This window comes from Amia ocellicauda, chromosome 13, assembly GCF_036373705.1.
Source record: "Amia ocellicauda isolate fAmiCal2 chromosome 13, fAmiCal2.hap1, whole genome shotgun sequence".
NCBI classification, from domain to species: Eukaryota; Metazoa; Chordata; class Actinopteri; order Amiiformes; family Amiidae; genus Amia; species Amia ocellicauda.
The window spans coordinates 19649172-19671838 of NC_089862.1; the positions used below are offsets into that span (position 1 = coordinate 19649172).

The following is a 22667-nucleotide window of genomic DNA, read 5'->3' on the forward strand; positions in this document are numbered from 1 at the left end:
TCATTTGTGAATCTCAGATGATCATTTAACCTGAATTAAAACCAGATGAAGTAATGCTTCCAAACTATATTTTTCTCCCAAACTAATTGTAGAACTGTATCCATTATTTTAAGGTTAACCAATAGATTGATAGACATTAATAGTGGTAATCCTTTAAATGCTATACTTCACTTCTGCATTCAGTGCAACTGATCACATAATGATGTTGGTTAACCTACCTGCACCTGAAGTGGTATGAAACTTATCCATCTCATCATCAGCTTTGTATAGGGGTTTAAAACCACAGTTAAGTGTAATCCTTATATGAGTGCTGCACGGATCAATACGTGGACCAATATTTGTCATTATGTATATATTTCCTCTGGCTGAACCTGTAGAAAATGATAGCTCTCCATTTCATTGCTACACCACCAACACCAATCTTCCTTTTCTTTAATGGAGATGCATTTGAGTTGAACAGTGTTATTGGGTTAAATTAAGAACCTTTCTCTAAGGTCAGACTTGATGATAATTATGCTCTTAATCAGAATTTGAATGTTCTTTTTGAGATTAAATGAGTTGATGGAGGAGTGGAGCCTTGCCTTTGCCTTTGGACTCCAATCTGTGTTTCACCTTTGTTTTAGTCCTTCAGAATTTAAACCTCTTTCCTTTTTGGCATCCCACTTGAAGTGATTTGTTTTAAGGAGTTATTTAATCAATATTAGAATAGTTTCCTATTTTGTACAGTGCATAGAGGTGGGTTCTATGAAAGCGTTACTGCCAAAAAATTGATGGCAGCATTTTTGTAAAAATTGGATCGTTGATTTTTTTTTCTCTATAGGGAGATTCCCATGCCTTCCTTGTGGTACACATAAAGATGTCTGTGTCAACCAACATAATCTTCTAACATGACTAAGCAGCAGTATAACTTCAGGAGACGTCTATGTTTTTAAAACCACTCGGACATGCAGTATGCTTATTTACCTTACCATAACATTTTCCTCTGCAAGTATCTTGTATCACGAGATTACCCTTACCAGAGAACTACAAAATGGTTCTGGACTACAAATTCAAAGCAATTTATTTTCTTATTTTGCAGCTTTTCCACAGGGGGGGAAATCGACCTAACATTTATGGCAGCATTTTTGTTATAGGATCTTCGCGGCCTTTCACAGGACAGCTATAACCGACACCTAGACCTAATGAAAGCAAATGACAACATTTAATGGTGGTTCAGTGTTTCAAAATTGAAAATACCACCGATTAACTTGTCTGATTCTGTAATAATACCTGGCAGGGGACAGACCAGCTGAAATTCGCACTGTGCAGTTTAAAAATCTGACGAATGGCCACTATTTTGTATGTCCCCATATAAAGTGCTTTATAAATATTTAATATTGTAAAGTAATACAAATAACAAACAGGTCTCATTCTAATTTAGGCCTTAAGGGGACCCTAAGCCTGTTGCCTTAGTACGTTAAGAAGCTGATCTAGGACTCTTTCTCCCACTGTCTTGCACTGGGAAGGCCTGGCTGGCTTGCGACTCTACCACAGCCGTGCTTGTTTGTTCGTGGAAAGCTTTTACAGGCTCTTTTCGCCCTGTCAGCAGCTCTGAAATTGCTGATGGTAAACACAGAGCGCACACAGAAATATGAAAACAAACCACAGAGTAAAATGGAGTTGGTACTGAGTAAACACCCAGGGCTGCTGCGCACTGGCTTTTTGTTTGTGACACCCAAGCTGCTGTCGGGTGGAGGCTGCCTGAAACGTGTCATTTTCTGTGGAAGCTCTGTCTGCGACACCCACCGAATATCCCCACGTCGCCAGTAAAACACCACTGTATCACTAAGCAAATGGCCAATAATTATGGCGTAGTGCATTCTCCAGCTGACAATTTATTTCTCCTTATTTATTTATTTTAAAGTCAAACCAACATTAATTATTAAGTCTTTATTCAGATGTATCCCTTCAACAGTGTGTGCAGTGAAATTTCACTTCCAAGAGTTTGCAGACACATTTTAAAAGCTTTGCTTTCTGGACAGGTAGATTCCCTAAGCTGTTATTCAAATGCAATGGGTTTCTATATGGTTCAGTAGCGATGAATAATGTGCAGTAAATGCGAAGTAGAGAGATTTAAACAACAGCTGGACAGTAAATGATTGCACAGGCTTAAGGTGACACTTGTGGGTTCAAGGTGTTTTGCTATCTTGACTGAATACAGACTTGTGCTTCTTTGGCTCAACATGTAATTCTACACACACTCATTTGGATACTTGAAACGGTAAACTAGAGACAGGCAAATTATTTCCATTTGCTCCAGCTTTACATTACGTTTATTTTATATGATTTCCTTGTCCTGAAATGGAAGAATAATATACATACATTAGTCCGTCAAATTATCTTTTATATGAGAAATTTCAGCTGAGGATAAAATAATTGTGAGCTGTTGGCAGGAGAACATGGATTAGCATTCTACAACTTATCTTTAATTTACACACAACAGGCAGCTTGAAAGAGAAGGTTTTGTGATTAGAATGTGAGAAAATTAGCCAAGCATTGATACATTGCCTAGATCTTTCATGCAATTCCTTGGAGGTGCTGGGCATAGCCATGATTGTGTATATGTTGCTGTCCGTATTTAACAGGGACCTTAACTGATTTAACAGTGACTTTGCAGATGTGTTTATATATTTTTTATTTCTGCCCAACTGGTCAATTTTGTCACTTAGGCCTATGGCCCCATGAAGCAAATCTCTCTCTCCCTCTCTCCCTCCCTCCCTCTCTCTCTCTCTCTTGTGCATGCGCTCTCTGTTGTATCATTTCTGACTCTTGCCAGCACTTAAACAAAAACTTTGTACAACATAATTTCATGAGAAAGATGTGTTGGAGGCATTTCTTTTATATGAATACAGTAAATAAGGATTCAGTCGGTGAGCTTTACCTCTGGAGGCGTTTAAGCCATTCAAGGTCACAGACTTAGACCCTCATCTCATCCTCTTTAATGGGATTGAGATCTCCCTCTGGTAAAACTGGCAGCACCAAACAGACATAACGGAAACAGTGCCAGGCAGCCCTGCTTTACCTCTTGAGCTCACGGGGCTGTTTATTAACTACAGTCTGCAAAGAGGGCCTTTGAGGTCACGCCACTAGTGCTGAAAAAACTAAAAAGTCAATCCACCTGATTCTGCATTATAACGGATGTTTATAACCTTTAAAGCCTTTTCTCGGTTTCACTATTCAAATTGGCCATAACTGCCTCCCTATGTTTTCCTGGCTCTGGCTCTATCTCAGGATGCTAGTTCAATTTTCCATGTGTGGATTAGTCCATTCAAGAACGCACGTTTTCTCTTCTTGTTGAGGTAATCCATGTTTTTATCAGGAATAGGTTTCCCTTTGGTATATAAATTAGCCATCAATATTTTCTTCTGGAATCACAAAAATCAAATTATTTTGTTATAATCCGTTTTGATGATTACGGTGGCTCCAGGTTCACAATAGTGTTCCTCTTAGTCCTATGTTTTGTCATTCTTTTGTATATAATTTATGTTGGCTCTATTTGTTCAATTTGGTTCTTTCCTGAATTATCTTATTTTGTGATTTTGCAGACAATTACTTGAATTAGTTATTTTTCCATATTTATTTATTTTTACCCTGCTGGCCTATTTGTTTTCTTTCATTCTCTATAGAAAGTACTGAAATGCATTACTTTCGGGTATACAAAAGCACTCTATACCTGTTCCTGACGTGTGTATTAATCTTGAAATGGTAGAGAGGAATTAAATCACTAAGTAAAACTGCCAACTTTCAATTACAAATAATATGTAGTACATCTGAGGACTTAAATTGAAGTAATGATGTTTATACTGCTATGTTAACCAAAGATTTGTCTCAGCAAATAAAAATATAAAATCCCTTAATTAATCACAGATAATGATGATGATAAGGTGTTTTGTTTTCTTATAATCTTGTATACATATGTGATGAGCCTTAAAAAACAAAAAGAAAAATTATAACCTTAGAGGTTATCAGTGTTCGTTGCACATTAAACTGAGGTCCTTAAATTGTTCCTCCCAGTATCGCAATGTATTATTGAAATTGAACTACTGAACTAGGATCAGAAAATGCTATGTTTTGTTTCTGGAGATGTACCAATTTCTGGTTTTCTTCCCTTGTTAGCTTTCAATATACAATATCCAACATTTTGTATTGTTTCAGTGAGGTGTTTGGTTATCTGGTCAGTTGAAAACTGTTCATCAGAATAAACGGCCTGGATTTGTTCAGTAAGTTGCATTTCCTTTAAACACTGCAGGACTTACGACAGTTCTTCTACAGAAAAATAATGCAAGTTATGCAATTTCCGCTTGTCGGTAAGAATGAAACATTTGAGTATTGCATTTGACAACAGCCGGCTCTTACAGCTCAGCTTTTAATAACACTAGTCTACAGTATCTGTGTTTGTGTGTGTCCTTGCCTTCCCTCTCCCCCCCTCCTCCCCTGCCCAGCTGGTCTATCCAGCCCAGAACTTCCTGTGGTCATGAGCGAGTGAGGCAAGCACTTCTCATATCCGATGCATATATAGGGTGTTAGGATCGGGTTACCGGCGCAACATTGCTGAGCTGTCTGCAGAAGCTATGCGGAATGCCCCATTGTACTCTGCACCCTGATATAGCGATCAAGCAAACTGGAAGCACCCTGCCGCAGTGCACGACTGCTGGCCACAGCGCGGCCGAGTGCTGGAGTAGAGGTTTGGGAAGATCCGATGAAGGAAAACAACAGTTTTGCGATCATCTCTGTCTGAGATGGTGTCTCTGAACTACATGTCAAACACAAACTACAAATAAACAATTTAAAGTGTAAACAGGAGAAAAAATACATTGTGAATGAGTCTTACTTGGACTATGTATTTATACAGTAAGTGACAGCACATTGCAGCATGGCAAATGTGCAAACATTGCTCAGAAAGCACTGCTTTATTCACTCCATTGAGCTAACTTGTCCTTTACATCTTTAAGTGGGCTTTGGTAGTAAAAGGATCCATTCCATTCCATGCATGAAAAAAATCTGCCATACAATCAGGCAAATAGAAGCTTGACAAGCATGACAGTGGTGGATTCGTCATTTTCAAAGTAAAGGAGTAAAAATCATACATGGTGAGGCTAACAAGGCAATGGATTCCTTATTTTTTCAACTCTGGGTTATTTCTAGTCAATTGAGAGTTGTCTTTTCGTTTTGGTTCCAGCTGAGCTCCTGGATGACTTCATTAGACACTTTAATTGGTTAAGGTTAACAACTCTCTATTCATTTGAGTACTTACATCTACCTATAAAAGCTGCATCACCATGGCTTTCTAGGACCTGCGTTACAGAGTCCTATCCTAGTCCTAGTGACAACAATATTGCACATGGGCCTGCAACCTAGCTCACGTCTTCCCTAACTGAGGACCAGTCTGTACCAGTTTGAGGTATCCACGCCATTTAGAAGTTCAATACAATTTCTTTTACGATTTTACGATTTACAACAAGGCTTTGGCTTGTGTAGGCAACTTAGTGACAAAGCAGCACGTTTGGATTGACTGGCTTGGGCCTCCTGCACTGTGACAACAGGGAGAGTTTAAGCCACCGCAGAGATGGGGACCTCGGCCTTGCTTTTGGGTCAGCGGCTACCCTCGGGGGTAATGGCAGAGGGGCACAGCTCATTTTTCTTCCCCATCGTCTTTCCTGGCAGATAACCAGGGGCATGCATGGCAAACAGAGATCATGGAAGGCAGTACAATACTCCCAGGATACCAGTAGGCGGCACTAAGGAGAGACAGTAAAGAGACCATATGGCTTATTTCTGCTTTGAAGTGAGGAAATTAAACTTTCACTAGGGATATATTTACTATGTATCCTTTAAGAGATACTGCTCGTGTTAAAAGTATTTTCTCAAAGTTGCAGAGTGATATGCTGTCTACCTTTGTGGTTATTTGACTCGAATGCAGCTCTAATGCTGCTGATGAACCCATTTGTCTACCATTTGTTTGACCACAGCAAATCCCCATTGTTCTTGAAAGTACCATTTAGCACAGTGATAATGTCAGTAGGTCATCAGATATGAAGTTGGTTAATATACCTGTATATTGTGCATTGTCTCTTATCAGTGGTCTCTGTCAATTATTTAGTCGAGCCACTGTACTTTAAAGATAGCTCAGAAAATGGAAAGCATCGTGATCATTCAAATATATATATATTTTTTAAATAAGACACTGTCACCACATGATTTTGTTTAAGTAATATGTGTATAGATTAAGTATTTAGTGTAAGTATTGAGAAATTGATTGAAACCCCAGTGCACTGTTTATTGTGAGCTTGAAAGATAACATGGTGAAGAAAACAAAACCAAGAACAATAAGAGTGAAGCCTATAGACGCCATTAACTAAACTTCTTTCTGTATACTAGAAATCAGACCCTGCATTGTGTTCCCTGGTAAGTAATAAGAAAATCATATAAAATATCAAGAAATCTTTGATAGGCAGCGCATTGCTCTCTGCAGTAACTGTTATTTATTACTTCTCTTTTTTTATGCACTTAATGGAACTGGTTTGATGTCAGCCTGCTGTGTGTCAGGGGAAGTGTGTGCAATGAATGATCAGTTTATTCTTTGTGAGAGACTGCTTCTTTTCCCCATCTACTGCGTTTTTAGCTTAAAAAAAAAAAAATGTAATGGCGGTACTATCTCACAATCAGCCAGAAACCCATCCTGCAGATCAGAGGTGGATAGTCTCATTAGCCTACTCTGTGGTGTGGGTACAGAAAGAAAACAATACCTGGAATTAATTCAGTCTGTTACATAAAGTTAATACAAGTGTGACAAAATACTAAGCAAGGAATAATAATGTTTCCTTATCTGGTAGCTCGGCCGTGTGCATCAGCAGGGCTTGAGGCACTTAGTTGTGCAAAAGCCTGCTATTAATACTGTTTGTAAACATGCTGTTGGATTTTGATAATACTGCTCATTTAATTATGACATGATACTCTCATTTTCGCTCTCTGCTGCTTGAGAGGCCTGTTTAGTCTTCCTTTTCCTGTAATTCCAAAGTAAAGTCCCCAAGACATGAAAGCATAGCTACACTACGTTGTGTGATCAATAGTGTTGGAGCTTAACCATGACAGTTACCTGTGAAAGACTGTAAATGTGTCATTTTACTGCTATAAACAAACAAACAAACAAACAAACACAACCGGTTTTTCAACATAACAGAAATGCAGTTGGGAGCACGGGTTTGTGGGATATGGATCCTTGTAGGATGTGACACGGAAAGCAGCAGATAAAAGTGTGAGGCAGAGCGCTGTTGTTAGCAGGCATCCTGTCATTAATGTGACACCGGCTGGCTTTCTTCACGTGTGAATTCAGGTTAAGATGAGACAGGCCTCAGGTCTGCCTGGTCTGTCGATAAAGAGTGGATGTAAATAAAATGGGAACAGCTTTATGAAGAGGTATTAAGTGTCTGCTTTAAGTTCTGGTTGGAAGATGTATTTCTCTGTACCATTCTGTATTGGGTAGGGTGCTCTTGTTCAGTGTCTTCCCAGGATGTACACATGGCCCCACATGAGTAAGTTCAGAGTGGCATCAAGTCATTAGATAGGGAGGCTGGCTGTGTGGCCTCCCTGTCCACCTGTTTCTCCGTCTCTGCAGCCCAAACACAAAGCATATCGATCCCAGCTTGCCCTCAGCTACCCCAGCTGTAGCTATGCCTTGTGTCCTCCATGTGAGCCAGAGCCAAATCAGATTTTCCTTTTAGTCTTTCAGTCAGATTTTTTTTTTCCCCCTTTACTTTTTTTTTTTCCTTCTCTCTTCTCTTCCAGGGGCTTAAGCAGTACACATGGGACTGTGTAGTAATTGCCTTCCCGCTCTGAACTGCTGATACCTTTATTGGATTGGCGTAGGGTTTCTGGGACTGTGTTTAACATGCAGTCAGCCACTGCAATGCAAACAGAGCTTGTGTTTAAACAACCGCCCATTAAGGCAGCAGCTGGGGAAAGCCAAGCAGCTCAGAAAGGGAGACTGAGGGGAGGGCAGGGGAGGGGAGAGAGAGAGAGAGAGAGAGAGGGGGGGAGGGCAGGCGAGGGGAGAGAGAGGGAGGTGGCGGTGGGGCTGAGGGCGTTTAGCAGTGCTTAGGAGGAGGCGGGATCGTTCAGCAAGCGGAAGCCGAGCTCCCAACTACCCACCAACCCCCGTTATCCTTCACATCCTCCCCCCACCTCCCCAGGTCTCTTCACAGTCAAGAGATCACCAGAGACCACTTTTCCCCTCTTCCCACCCCCACCTCTTTAGCAGCAGGGAAGAGCTGTGGAGGCCAGACACGTGCAAAGCTCATTAATATCTCATTACATTAGTATTACAAGTGGTCTCGCTAATACTGCAGCCATGTATTCCCACCAGGCTGACATTAACACTTCCTGTGCCTAACACATGGCAGGGAAGTTGCTGAAACGCTGAGTTTTTATTTTTATCCTGAAGGGGCCCCATAGAAGATCAGGGCATGAACTACACTGGGCAGCCGGGCGACAGAGGTGGCATGCGGCCCAGCCACTGTGTGCTACAGACCAAGGCACCCGGGAGGCAATTTAAGCAGTTGTCTCTTTAAGAGCATGGGTGGGCAAGATCCGGAGAAGATTCTGGCACACTCTCATGGTGTCAGTGTTTATAATGGCTGGTTGATTTTAGCAAGGGTAGCATTTACGCTGGTGCGCTTCTGGCCCTCCAAAGCAGCGATTTAGACAGAGTGTCAATTGCAGATGTGTTAATAGTTGTTGTAAATGTAATCGTTTCAACACTGCAGGTTTTTCCATAATGTGAATATTGCTCCCCGTGCAGCATCTTCATTGGTAAACACTCTCCACTGCTTACCAGGGTGCATTCGGGTATCATTTCATCTCGCTTCTCAAATATTTGTGGAACACCTTCTGTGTGGCATACATGAAATAAGTGTGAAAATCTGATGCTGAAGCGGGTGGGGGGGGTGTGTTTTTTTTGTTCTGACTATATTTGTTGGCACTTTTGTTCAATTGCAAAAGATTTGTATTTCTTCCTAGATGATAAAATAGTTCTGATAAACAAAATCCATAAAACATCGACCCCTACTACTACATTTGTATTTATTTGTAGTCACAGCTTTTCATATGATCAATAAAAAAATGTTATTTTATTCTAACCTTGCTATTTTTATGTTTTCTGAAAGCAATGTGGTACTTCTGGGGAATTATTAAATGATGTATTAGGAGTAATTGTAGCAACAAGCCAAACTCTTAATTCTAAAGCTGTATCTGCAGAAGGAAATACAATTTCTTCCCACTGCTCTCGCAGCTAAGTGTATTACAGCTGAAACATGTTTTGGGATGCCTTTAACTACCTGTGGGAGCCTGACAGATCTCCACATTCCCTGGTGCATCACAAATTGCGTCTCAAAAATCTGCTTTTACGGAACACAATAGAATAAATAAAGTCACTTAATAGACTGAAATTGGTTTCATCCCAAATTACAGACTAATTACAGACGTACTAATGCTAATCTTCCAACCTTATCCAAGAATCAAACCCGTACTTTCACTTCACCCAATTTGATTTAGGTCGATGTCTGTTGTGTTTTCAGAATAACATCATTTGTAACTCCTCTTCCCATTCTCTTGCTGTCAGATTCCACAGGATTATTCTTCTTACCCAAGAGTCTTGAAAGTCAAGGGATTTTATATGTATTTATGGTTTTCAAAATCTGAACGGAAACAAGAGCTGCATGGAAATGTATTTATGTAGCCGGTGTCCCCACCCAGGGCTTGCACCAGCAGATTTTTTGCCTTTCCTGTTCCTAACCTCCCAGCAGCTCAGGAAGTATAGTGACCTGCTGTTCCATAAAGTTGGTCTCGGGCACTGGTTTAGTAATGCTTTAGCCTTCATAAAAGGGCAGTGTAACAGTGCATGTTGTTTTGCACTCTGTAACATGAGTGACAAAAAGGAAATGCTACTTAACACAGAGATTCAGAACCTTCATTCTAATCAATTGTATATCTAGTATTATTAATTCTATTCTCAATTCCTTATTTCCAAGATTGATTATATGAGCACATTTCACGGTCTGGTGGGCAGAGAAAACCCTTAAAATTGCAGGAATTGTCATTTAAAGTGCATTTGGAAAAAGAGAACCAAGATCCAGATACCTACAAAAGAAGAATCACTGACCACCTTGAGTGTGGGACATCAAATAGAAACTCTCCGGATTAGCCTTTGTAATTCATCAATCACTAGCCAGGCAGTTTAAGACAGAAGATCATTGTAAAGACAACTGCCAGAAAGAAGCAGGGACTCTACTAGACTCAAGTATGCAGTGAAGAGTGAGATAAACAGTATCAAAACGTTATACCAAAGGAAAACTAGCAAAGCAAAAAATATCACTTTATAAAACTGTGGAAACCTTTCTGAATGTTTTGGGATACCACAACATAATGATTGGAGTATAACGTGGAGTATGTTGTGAAATCTGTGCGTTTTCATTTTTCTATGTAGCAATCAGGTGAAAGAACATCTGAGTACTGAATTCTTACTTGACTAGTGTTGGATAAACTCTGATGAGGCCAGGAATGTATTCATTGTCTACAGTCAAGCATGAAACATGGTGGATGTGTCAGGCTATGGCTATGCATGAATTTGTTGATCTGGTAGATCAGAGTATTTTTCCATGAAGTAATTCAATTGCAGAACAGATGTTAAAGTTCTAGTCAGGGGAGCTGTGATATAATTTTCACCAGGAATGCCTTGATCAGAGCTTGCACATTTTCTAAGATGGAGTGTCCTGCCATAAATCCAGAGAAAGTATAACATGGGAATAGATTCAAAAACCTAGTCTCTGTTTTTTATGGTCGAGATATCGGATTCAGGACACATATAGAGACATCTATGTAAAATGGGTGTTCATGTCGCAGAAAATAAAACCATTACGCATTGAGTGACAGTCATTTCTACAGGGCTCAGGGCCAAGCTAGAGGTGTTAACATCTCTGTACACATTAAATCAGAATACTAAAAGAACATATACGGAGTATGCTATGAATGCACTGTATATGAATGTTATATCTTAAAGTAAAAGTGCAACACGAGATAATAGTGTCAGGATATCAGTTTATAGTGCAAATGGTATAACACTGTTCACCTGTAATGTAATGGTCAATGAGTATGTTTTTAATAATCTCTGCAGTTCTAGAACGCTCAAGAATGTGGTCATCTGAATTTAAACCAGGATAAAGAGACCTGAGAGAGCGAGTGGGCCAGATTACAGACAGTGCTCTTTATTTATCTTTCTGTTGTAAGGACAGCCCTGGCATTGTCAGAGTTCCTCTTTCGATCAGATCCACTCTGGAGCCTTTAGTTACCCTGGCTAGAAATGTCTCTGGGGATCTCTCTTTGTCTTTGCTGTTTACACTGTGGCGTTAAAAAGCCAAGAGCTGTCTTCAGCAGCGCACCAGAGTTAAATTTAATTTGGATTAGCTCCTGACACATGCTTAGTACACATGATTGGCTTTGAGTGGGGCCCAGGCGCCTGCTGTCTTGAGTGGCCATCTCTGCTCTCGTACGCAGGATACCTGGCCTAAAACAGGCATGTTCTCCGTCTTCCTCATCGTTATCACAGATTAGTGGTAGTGAAAGAATGGTTCAATTGCATTCTCCCGGAAGGATTGAACAGTGATTCGGATTTTACAGCGTACAATTTGTGTGTTTACATTCTAGAATACATTTGTTTGAGCTAGTGTGCCATTTGAACACACTAAGACCATTTCTGTTCAATATCATTGAAGCGTAAGAGGTTGCATTTTATTAAATCAAAGTATGTGCCTCAACGTGTCTAGACTACAGAATATTATTTTGGCATATGGTACAACGTGCATCTGATTTGATTTAAACTTTCAGTGCCATGGTTTACAGTGCTGATAGAGAGAGTTCTGTAGCTGGTGGCCTGAGCAGCTCACACACACAAAATACAACTTTCAAGGAATTGAAAGGGTACAGGTAGAGGTCAAAATGTCAACCTGAGAACTGGACTAACCTCGGAGGAGACCGAGCTCCAAGCAGCTGCTATCACGTGAAATTAAGATTTAAGTTACTGAGCTGAAAGAGTTTTGGTCTTAAATGTAGTATAAAGCCTTTGGGACTGAGCTCTGTGACAGGTTTCCTGACAGAATGGCAGCGGTACGCGAGCCATTTCACTTGTCTTGCTGTCTGCTAGGCTGCACTTTCACCCGAGAGAGAGGGCCTGCCGATTCTGGGTATTATCAAACACATTTGAAGGTTTTAGTAGTGCGAAGAATGCAGATAAATAATTCAGGCTGCAAAAAAGCACTAGCTGTTTCAACCCTTCAGAAGAATAACTTCATTAAAAACAAAATTAAATGAATGGAAAACAATGTAGCCTCTGTGCTTAGCTGGAGAGGAGAATGGACAGCAGCACCCCAGCTGGGTAGCTTACCTTCACACTGACTTCAAGCAGTCTTACCTTGTGGTTATGTACAAAACACAAATCACTTTTTAAGTAAAAGAGAGCAAGAAGTACCTAGGCTTTTGTTGCCTTACATCTCTGTGTAGGTACTGGCAAGTGTGTCCTGTATGATACATTAACTATTTTATTTTCTTCTATAACCTTTAACATGGATTTGGCCCACACGACCAGGCAAAGATGGCAAACAAAAAATACGAAGAGAATGTTGGGTTGTTAAAATAAGAGTTATTTCTTTCATACATACATATCCATATGTGTGTATGTGTATTATTCCACTGATTATGCAAAGGAAGGAGTGATAGTGATCTGTAAGCCCAGAAACACAAAACATGGAAGTGCTTCTGAGTGTTGTGCGACATGTTATGGTTCATCTGCTTCTGAGTGACCCTTTACAGGCTGCTACCCTGCATCATTGATAAGGGTGAAGGTTAAATTGGTTTCCATGATAACGTGGCTGAGAATGAGCTCCTTTTTCCAGGCACAACACTGGCTGAGAGGAATGACATGCAGGACCAGATGGGGCACTAGTCACATACAGCTCCACTGGGCTCCAGTTGGCCTACATGCAGCATACAGTGTTTTTAACAAAGACATCTTTTTAACCCGCAAGATATTGTAAAAGCCACTGCCATTGGATATCTTCTGCAAATGCACTACATTATCTGCAAACAAACGTCAAAGCAGCTCCCAAAGACATTACAGAACACATCAGAGATCAGAGGTTTCATGTAGGTCAGATTCTGAGGTATTTTGTTTCTATACTTAATTGTGGACAGTGGTGAGTAAAATTCTATCTGGGAAATGTAGTCTTTGGTTTTGTGCTTCAGCTTAATAATAGATTTATTTTTAAGATCTTATTTTATCTGTAGTTTTCCTCAACATATTTGCGTACCTGTGTTTCAAAATGGGTTTCGACCTTACAGTTTCATACTCTCTGGAAAACAACACATCTTAGTGTGGTTCATTTAAATAATATTGGTGAAATAAATAAATAAAAATCCATACGGCATAAATATTCATAGATTTGCATGAGCAACTCAAACACGTTTGTAAACCAGCTATTTAGATTCTTTAAAATTAAATTTTCCCTTGAGCAGCTGTCATTTTAGCCAAAACAAACAAACAAACAAACAAACAAAAAACATAATGGTTTCAACATTACTGGTCATTCCCTGTACATTATGGGCAGAGCTGTCCACAGCAATCAGTGCGCCGGGTGGGGGAGGGGCCGCGTGGAGCGCTGGAGCAGGAGGTTGCTATAACAACAGCACCTTGGTGGTTCTCTTCCCCCGACAAATGAATTGCTGCTGTTGGTGGGATGTGGAGCAAAAGCAGCTACTTTAGCCAGATGAAAGCTCTGCCGACTGTCTGAAGGGCTCTTCTCTCTCTCTGCTGTTGATAGAGACAGCAAATTAGACAGTCTGTGCCTGTGTACGCCACAGACTGGTTAACTGGTGGGGGGAAACAAGCAAGCCTGTTTTTAATGTTTGACAATGCAGAGTCAAAACCTTTTAGATGCAAAGCTGGTGGGGGTTCTCAGAGACGTGTGTGCTCATTTTGTTTTATCTTGGCAAATAGATTCACCTTGGAAGAGGCAGGCGGCCTCTTGCGTCCATGTTACAGTATTTGGCCACGTTTCCTTCTTTAGTGCTGTTTGTGTTTGTTATATACACACTGACGGTAAAATGAAAATAGTGACCTGTTATTTTAGTTAATAGATTGTCATGGGTTTTGCATTATCAGGTGATGTATATTATTTTGTTCTTGCAGATATGCTTTGCTTTATGCGTTAGAATGAAATTCAGCTTTTGTAAACTCAATTTGGCACCCACCATTACAATTCTGTACATTTAAATGAACACGCAACATCACTAACACATTTTTAGTAGATACTTATGTTTAACAGTTTCTGCTTTTTTGTCATTAACTATCAATCACCAAATAAATGTATATAGATTTATGCATATATATATATATATATATATATATATATATATATATATATATATATATATATATATATATATATATATATATATATATATATTTCAGTCCCTCTTAAGAAAGAACAATTTACAATTCTAAGTATCTCTTAGAGTTGTTTACTTACTTTAAATAATAGTGTTTAAACTGATAAATAGTATTGTTGTTGAAAGACACTGCTGCCGATTGTGCTGCACAGAAGCCAAAGTCATTGCCAGCTGCAAAAAAGAGTGAAATATTAAAGGGAAACAATAATAGATACAAATGCACATATTACTGTTCCCAGTATTATAACATTTCCCACTGTTCTGCTTACTAAACATTGTTCTATATTTTCTGTTATGCTTGAATCAATTGCTTTCTGGTTTAAAGTCGGCAACTGCTGTGCATGTGTATCTTGGATTTTTTTTTTTTTTTTTTTTTGGCTGGGATTCCTAAAGACATATATTTTAATCTCTGCGGAGAGATTAGCTGTCCTAGTCCAAGGTAATAAAATAGAATGAAGCAGCACAGAATTTTAAATGGGCATTCCTGGGCAACCTCACAGCCAGGTACATTCCTTTTATTGTGAACACCTGTAGTGCAATTAAAATGCTAGGTTGTGACTGCTACCCTGGATATCTGAGAGAGAGAATACTATCCAAAGGGGGATGGGGCATCACTCATTACCATGGAGAATAACAGCACATTGTCTAACAGACTTGCCTATAGGCCACAGTGAGTTGTCACTCAGGCAGACCTGCCCTCTGTCTGCTTTAACTAGTACAGCACACGCAAAGCAGGTATAACAGAAAAAACTAAACAAACTAAACAGAAGCTAACAGGCTGCACGACACCAAGCCCTGTGTAGTGGAGTACTTCATATTAATATAACCATATTAATAATTACCTCGGCACGTGGCTTACAATCGATGTAACAATACAATAGACTTAAGTCCCTGGTGCAGGGCAAAGAAAAGGTTGAGTAGCTGTGCACTGCATTAGTTAAAGCAGGCCGAGTGACAGTGCACAGCGGCTGATAGGCAGATTTGTTTGAAAATGCGCACCTGAGTTCGCCATGGTAATAAGTAATGTCCCACTCTTCTGTGGGTAGTAATCTCGAGTCAAAAGATAATAAGGAGGTACGTGTTAATGGATTAAATCAGAAACAGTAGCTTATTTTATATAGTGGTTTTGTTCTAGAGTCCTGGAAAATCACATGTTGGAAAATGGTTTCCCACAGTTTTGTGAAGGACCTGGATATTTTCATGCTTCACAGTAAGACAATATTGTGCTATCTACAATAGCCCAAATAAACCATTTACTTCTCTAAATATAGAGAAATACCTGCAGGAAATTGAATGTACCATTGGCTCCTAAATAAAGTATCAAATGCACCAGGTGTAAAGACATGAACTCATTTCCCTCTGAAAGATGACCCGAGAGGCCTTGAATTATCTTGAATCTATTGAAAGGCAAAGAAGGAAGGCCCCACTTGATATAATTGGACAATGACAATTGAACTACTAGAGGATTAAACTAGGCACTCTGGGAATAGAAAACCGCTTCATTACACAAACAGCAGTCCAAATTTTTCAAGTTACTCCATCCAGTTCTTACTGATTCTTTAGCACCCCTTAGTAACTGGATTTGTAAGAAGTAAATTGCTATCAAGTACCGATGGCCTTAAACCATCTTAGCACCCCGTTCTCATTCATTACCTTTCTTTGTCTGCATATAGCAAACATTTACTTTGTATTCTGTAATGTAAAGGGCAAAAGATATGTGAAATGAAACCAGATTTAAATACATTAACTCATGTGAGCTTATGCCATTATATACCACTGAGTTACAGTGAAATGATTACATCTAAGTGTATTTACATATGAAAACAGACCATATTGTTCCCTGTTATTCATAGTCTTTAATGAGGAGAACCCTTAATAGGTCACAGCCAGGCATTTGTAATGCCAAATACTGTAATTGAAAGTAAAGTCTCTACCAGTTGTGCTTATAAAATTGGACAACGTACGTGTTTTTACTGAATAGTTCAGCATGAGCTTTGACATGTGTATCTGTTAGTCTTGCTCAGCTTTGCTTTAAGCGCTGGTAATAGAAGTGTTAAGTTGTTTGAAACACAGGCACTTTTTTGTGAAGTTCCCGAGAAAAAAGGACAAAAGCTGCCAGATTTGCTTCAGTTGTTTGACGGGTGAAGACAGGCCTGGACAACAGTCCCAATTATTTAAAGAGAAAACTGCATCAAATTGAGCTCCAAAGCCTGCTGTTAATACGCTGATTCCTTGGCCAACCAGGTGTGGCATATCTGATAGTTTAATACCCTATTGCAACTCCACAGTCAACAATGCTCCATGGTGCCTTCTTGATTTGTGACAGCAAATGTAGACTGTATTTAATTACTGAAATGAATTAAGCAAGAGACAGTAGTGTAATAAGTGCTTGCTGAAGTGTGAACAATGGAAGTTCATCAACTGTCATTTTTCAGCACTGATTACTTCCGCTGTTTTTCTCTTTTTCTAGAGATAATGATTAAGTGCTAACAGGCAGTAGTTATCACACTGTTGTTCCATCTAAATTCTATTCTCCTGAAAGGAAGACAAGGATGGTTAATGCACGTCACGCTTTCTCTGGGAGAAAAGCAACAGTTTTTAACAGTACCTGTACTGGTTAACTTGTTTTGGAGAGACCTTAAAGATGTTGTGCTCTTCTTTGAATTGCTCTGTAATTACTTGAGAGGGTGTTAAATCCCCAGTACACATACTGAAAACAAATAATTTAGAATGCTCTACATTATTTTTCTGTATTCAGTAATGGACCAAATTCTGAAACGTATGTCAGAGTTATGAGGAATAACTGACTATAGAAAACTTCAAAATGCTGCCAAAGCGACATTTTTCATATTGTTCAAATTTGTAATTTGTTATCTCTTCAATGTTATGAGTAATTTCTTTCTAGTCCTCCTCCTTTCTGAATTATATACAAAGAATCAGGTAAAGGGAACATTTAGATGGGCAATCGAGTACATCTGTCACCTGTAAAGTTTGTAAGTCATTGTCAATAAATAACTACATTTAATAGTAATATCTTATCCTTGCCTTGCCATATCATTGTAAATCTTCTTGTGCTACAACCTCTAATTGCCAAAAAAGAATAGCCATTGTATTTCTGTCCTCTAATTTTTTTTTCGTCTTTCTTCCAGCTTCAAGAAACTGTGAAAAGGAAACTGGACAGTGCGCGATCACCTCTGAATGGGGACCAGAATGGTATTTGTGATGGGAATTTTTCACCAAATACAAAACGTCTCCGAAAGGAAGGGCCCAGCCTGGACTCATTGGCAGGATTGCCTAGTAATGGGCCCCCTGTGCCCTCTGTATCACCCCTTCACCAGATTGATATCAAGCCTACATTACCCATGAACAATGCCAACAGTGGCAACAACCATGTCCCCGGCCGGCCGGATGACCTGGGCAAAAATGGAGGGTTGCAGGATATCAAGCTGCAGGTCAATGGCACCTTGGACGATGGATTCAGTCTAATTCAGAGTAAGGATATGAAGCCAGAGCCCTTAGATGATGCCACAGGGATCGAGTCCCCTGACAGCTCGCTCTCGAACCAGAACAAGCTCTTCTCGGACATCAACCTTAATGACCAGGAATGGCAGGAGCTTATTGATGAGCTGGCCAATACTGTGGCTGAAGATGACATGCACGACCTATTCAATGAAGACTTTGAAGACAAAAAGGAGGTAGAGTTCACTAGGCCAGCTGCCCAAACCCCTCTCCTGCAGGAACCCGCCCCGCCTCCCCCACCCCCACCCCCGAACAACCAGATGCCTATGGGTTCCCCACAAGTACGACCTTCCTCTTCCGGGCCTCAGTTCAACACCGCATCCAACAGCACGCCTCCCCAGCAGCCACTACAGCAGCCTCCCACTGTTGGAATGGCAGCAGGCTCACCAGCAAACTGTGTGGCCCGGTCACCACAAACTCCAAACCAGGCCCAGACACAACCACCAAGGCCTGGGAATGGTATTTTGATGAACCCAGGGTCTGGAGTAGTACCAGGCACGGGTTCTGGAGCAGTGGCAGCAGCTGCAGGCCAAGGGGGAATCGTCCCAGTATCAGTCCCAGTCCCAGTTCCATCATCCACTCCAGACTTGTCTCCAGCTGAGCAGTTGAAGCAGATGGCTGCTCAGCAGCAGCAAAGGGCAAAACTCATCCAGCAGACGCAAGCACCCAACTGGTCCCCTGCTGGCCCTCCAACCAGCCCATATGGGGGACCCTTCAACCCTGACAAACCAAATAGCCCAATGGTGTATCCACAAGCCTTTAACTCCCCAAACCCTATGGTGCCTTCAATGGCAAGCAACCCTCAGAAGGCCACTATGAATAACTACCTCCCTCAAAACCACATGAACATGATCAACCAACAGCCAAACAGCATGGGCCAAAACACTATTAACAAGCAACAGGCCGCTATGCTGTCCTACAGCAACACTAAGCCCCTAACCCATTTCAGCGCAGTTGAGCACATGGGTCAGAGGATGACCCCTCCGATGGCCAACCCCAATAAGAACCCCATGATGCCCTACATGCAGCAGCAGGCAGCGCAGCAGCAACAGCAGCAGCAGCAACAGGTGCCGCCACAGAGCCAAGCGCAGATATCTGCTCAGGCCCCTCACCTGAGTGAAGAACAAAAATGCATACTTTTCATGAAACAGAAAGCACGGAATCAGGGTATGCCTTACAGTGCAATGCAACCTCACAGCCAGGTAAGTGGCAGTTCTCTTTTTCTTTGTTTTCATAGGTTTGGTGAATTGGGAGAAAGATAACATTGACACCGATACCAGTTTTTCTATTTTGTTTTTAATAACTACAGTGTGAGAAAATCTAAAATTAAGTATATTAAGTTTGAGACAGCATCATATTTTTATATTTTATTTTTGTGTGTGAATAGTAGGCCAATGTATGTTATCTTTCAAGTTGGAAGCACTGCCCAAGGGGCAGGCGTTTCTGTGCACTTCCGTAGGAACCCGATCGAAAACGTCACTCTTAAAGCTGCCATTGGCCCCTGTGCACATCACTCAGAACAGGTCCCTTCCCACATCCTGTTCTATAAAAGGTGACGTCGACACAGGTTTGTCCTCATTTGCCATTTCGCTGGACCTGAGAACATGAGCTTTCTGTGTCTTGTGTGTTCCATTAGACCTTAAAAACTGCGTATTTCGTCTGGCTGGCTTCACTAATAGTGTTGTTCACTACCGTTTCACTACATCTCTGTCTGTATTGTGTGTCTTATTATGTTATAGCTAATTTCGATCCTGTCCGTCCGTGCACCGGAGCTCCGGCTGCGCTTCCGTTTTCAGTTTCGGTTCACAAATAGAGCATTTAAAAATAATAATCATGTTACTATAGTGCCATATATTATCGGATTGCTTGCTGTGTTGGTTTTTTGTCCACAGGGCTTTTTCCTCCACAGCAGGAGCGCTACCAGCGGCAGTAAAATCCGAGGCCTGGCCACCCAGCCTGAGCCTCTGTCTGTAGTAAGAGATCTTGCCCACGAGAGGTGCTCCTCCGCCGGCTTGCGCTCACACTACAGCCCGAGTCTGTGGCTCTAGGAGATCTCGCTCTCTCAGCTTGCTCGGCCCAGCCTCGCAGGTAGCCCTCAGGAGCTCAATGTTTCCTGACCTCAGCTCCCAGGCAGCAGCCTAGGCAGCAGCCCCACCCCTTTGCCGATCTTTGAACCAGCAGGCAGGCGCCCCCCATGTCAGCCCGATGCAAGGCCTTACGTACTGGTCCCGGCGGTCCAACATGGCATGCGTCAGCAGGGCGGCTGGCAGACCTCCGCCCCCTTCCTCTCCTGCGCTTTGGCCCTGTGATATTCCAGCAGTCTCTGACCCACCCATATACCTCCCAGCAACTCCAAACTATAACAGTTGGCTACTCCCTGTAGTTTCAGGCCCGTCCACCCCCCTTCTGCAGTGTGTGGCACTTTGCGTCGAAATCACTGCTCTCCTGGAGAAGTGAGCAATTTGTGAAGCGCCCCCACTGGGGCAGCACAGGGGATTCTAATCCCCACACTTCCTAGTACCCAAGGAAAATGGCGGTTTCCTGTCTGGAGTTGTGTTGCCGAGGTCCCTAGCGGTCACCTCAGGGCAGGCTCCCTTATCAGCTCGCTGCCTCCTCCCTTGCGATGGTTTTGTTATACAGTAACCCCTCCCCCTTGGGCAGTGCTTCCGACTTGAAAGATAAAAAAGGAAGCACTGCCCAAGGGTTGGAAGGTCGTGCGGCAGTCCTGCTCCCGGCAATAGAGGACGAACCTGTGCCGACATCACGTTTTATAGAACAGGATGTGGGAAGGGACCTGGTAAATGCTCTATTTCTGAACTGAAACTGAAACCGAAAGCGCAGCCGGAGCTCCAGTGCACGGATGGACAGGATCAAAATTAATTATAAATATAACTAATAAGACGCACAATAGAGACAGAGATGTAGCGAAACGGTGGTGAACAACACTATTAGTGAAGCCAGCCAGACGAAATACACAGTTTTTAAGGTCTAATGGAACACACAGACACGGAAAGCTCACATTCTCAGGTCCAGCGAAATGGCAAATGAGGACGAACCTGTGCCGACGTCACCTTTTATAGAACAGGACGTGGGAAGGGACCTGTTCTGAGTGATGTGCACAGGGGCCAATGGCAGCTTTAATTTAGTGATGTTTTTGAAGTGCGCAGAAACCCCTCCCCCTTCGGCAGTGCTTCCTTTTTTAGATAACCGGGATTGCATTCGCATCCTATCGTTTTATGTTGTGTAGTTTATCTGACATGACCTGGAGATTTTTTATTGTGTGTGCCTTGAAGGGGGTTGTATAGAATGAATGTATTAGGTTAAAAATCATTTGTGCTGTTAAATCTAGGTTTTTATTTGTTACTTTGAACATTAATAGCTAGACACACTGGGAAGAGAAACTTCTTTTACCCAGATTTCTGCTCTCAGCTTGTGACTGTACAATGCTACAGCAATATGAGTTCTAATCACCACCTGTCTACCTTATTTTTCTGTAGAAGGAACTGGCTCATATGTGGCTGCCCTTGGGTACTGTTGAGAGCACATGTGACTTAACAGCCTCCTGTATTAAAGAGATGTGGGCACACAGTGTGTTCAAAACCATTGTGCATGTCAGCAACACTTATTGCAAGAAATTAAATTTCCTTTAGAAATTGGGGAAGAAATGCATTTCAAATGTTCTGTGGTTACCAATTGTGTTTTTGACCTGAAATTGCAAAAACAAAATCCAGATTGTGAAATGTCAGTAAAATGAAAAAGCACATCTTGGTTGGATGTATTATGGTGTAAGATGGAGAAAATAAGTTGCACCCTATTTGAATTGGGTTTGTATACTGAATTATTTTGTTGAAATAGTGCCACAGGTTTAAAATGTTGAAGTGGGCTCCACACGGCTTTTTTGTCATAATTACAGTATAATTGTGTTTAACATAAGAATTTGCGCTGTTGGTATCAGCTCAACTGTGAGGGGACAAATATGTACTTTAGCTAATTGAACTGTAAATGAAGTTGGTCTAAACATTAGTCATTTTGGATTTATTTAACATTGACTAGTAACTAAATACCCCTACCTTGATTAAATTAATTATCTACATTGGGTGTCTGATTATAAATTACAAGTAAAATTGTGGGAATGAGCAAAGCTAAGAATCACATTGGTTCTGAAGGACCTATTCTTTTCATTTTCTTGATTTTTCCAAGCCATATGCTAGGTTTTTTTTTGGGGGGGGGGGGTTCTGTGGATTTCAAGAGCACATAGCAGAGTTCAGACAAACTGTGTTATACATCACCATGTGTTGCTTCAGCTGTTTACTTCCCTTTCAATTTGATTTTCTTCATACACAACCTGATGAGTTTTTAAACTTACACATAGAAAGCAATCACTTTCAAGATTGAGCTTGCACCCGTGGAGGTGGGGGTGGGGGGTGTGTCCTTTAGGGTGCTGTCTGTCTGGTGTCTCTCACAGCTGCTGGAGAAACATCAACTACAGGTGCTTCCAATGCATCATGGTTTGGAGAAATCAGTTTCCCTAGCAGCTGCCCATGACGTCAGCCTCCAGGAAACAACCCCTGCATGAATGCATGTGGTGGAGTATAATGCTGTTCTTTGCAACCCTG

General features: G+C 41.2%; 1 protein-coding gene across 1 annotated transcript in view; it reads left to right on the forward strand.

Annotated features, from left to right (window-relative positions):
- maml3 (mastermind-like transcriptional coactivator 3) overlaps nt 1-22667 on the forward strand; it is a 174342-nt gene that overhangs the window by 80945 nt on the left and 70730 nt on the right. The window contains exon 2 of the mRNA XM_066720124.1: nt 17682-19253. Coding sequence (XP_066576221.1) covers nt 17682-19253 — 1572 coding nt within the window. The remainder of the gene's footprint in view (nt 1-17681; nt 19254-22667) is intronic.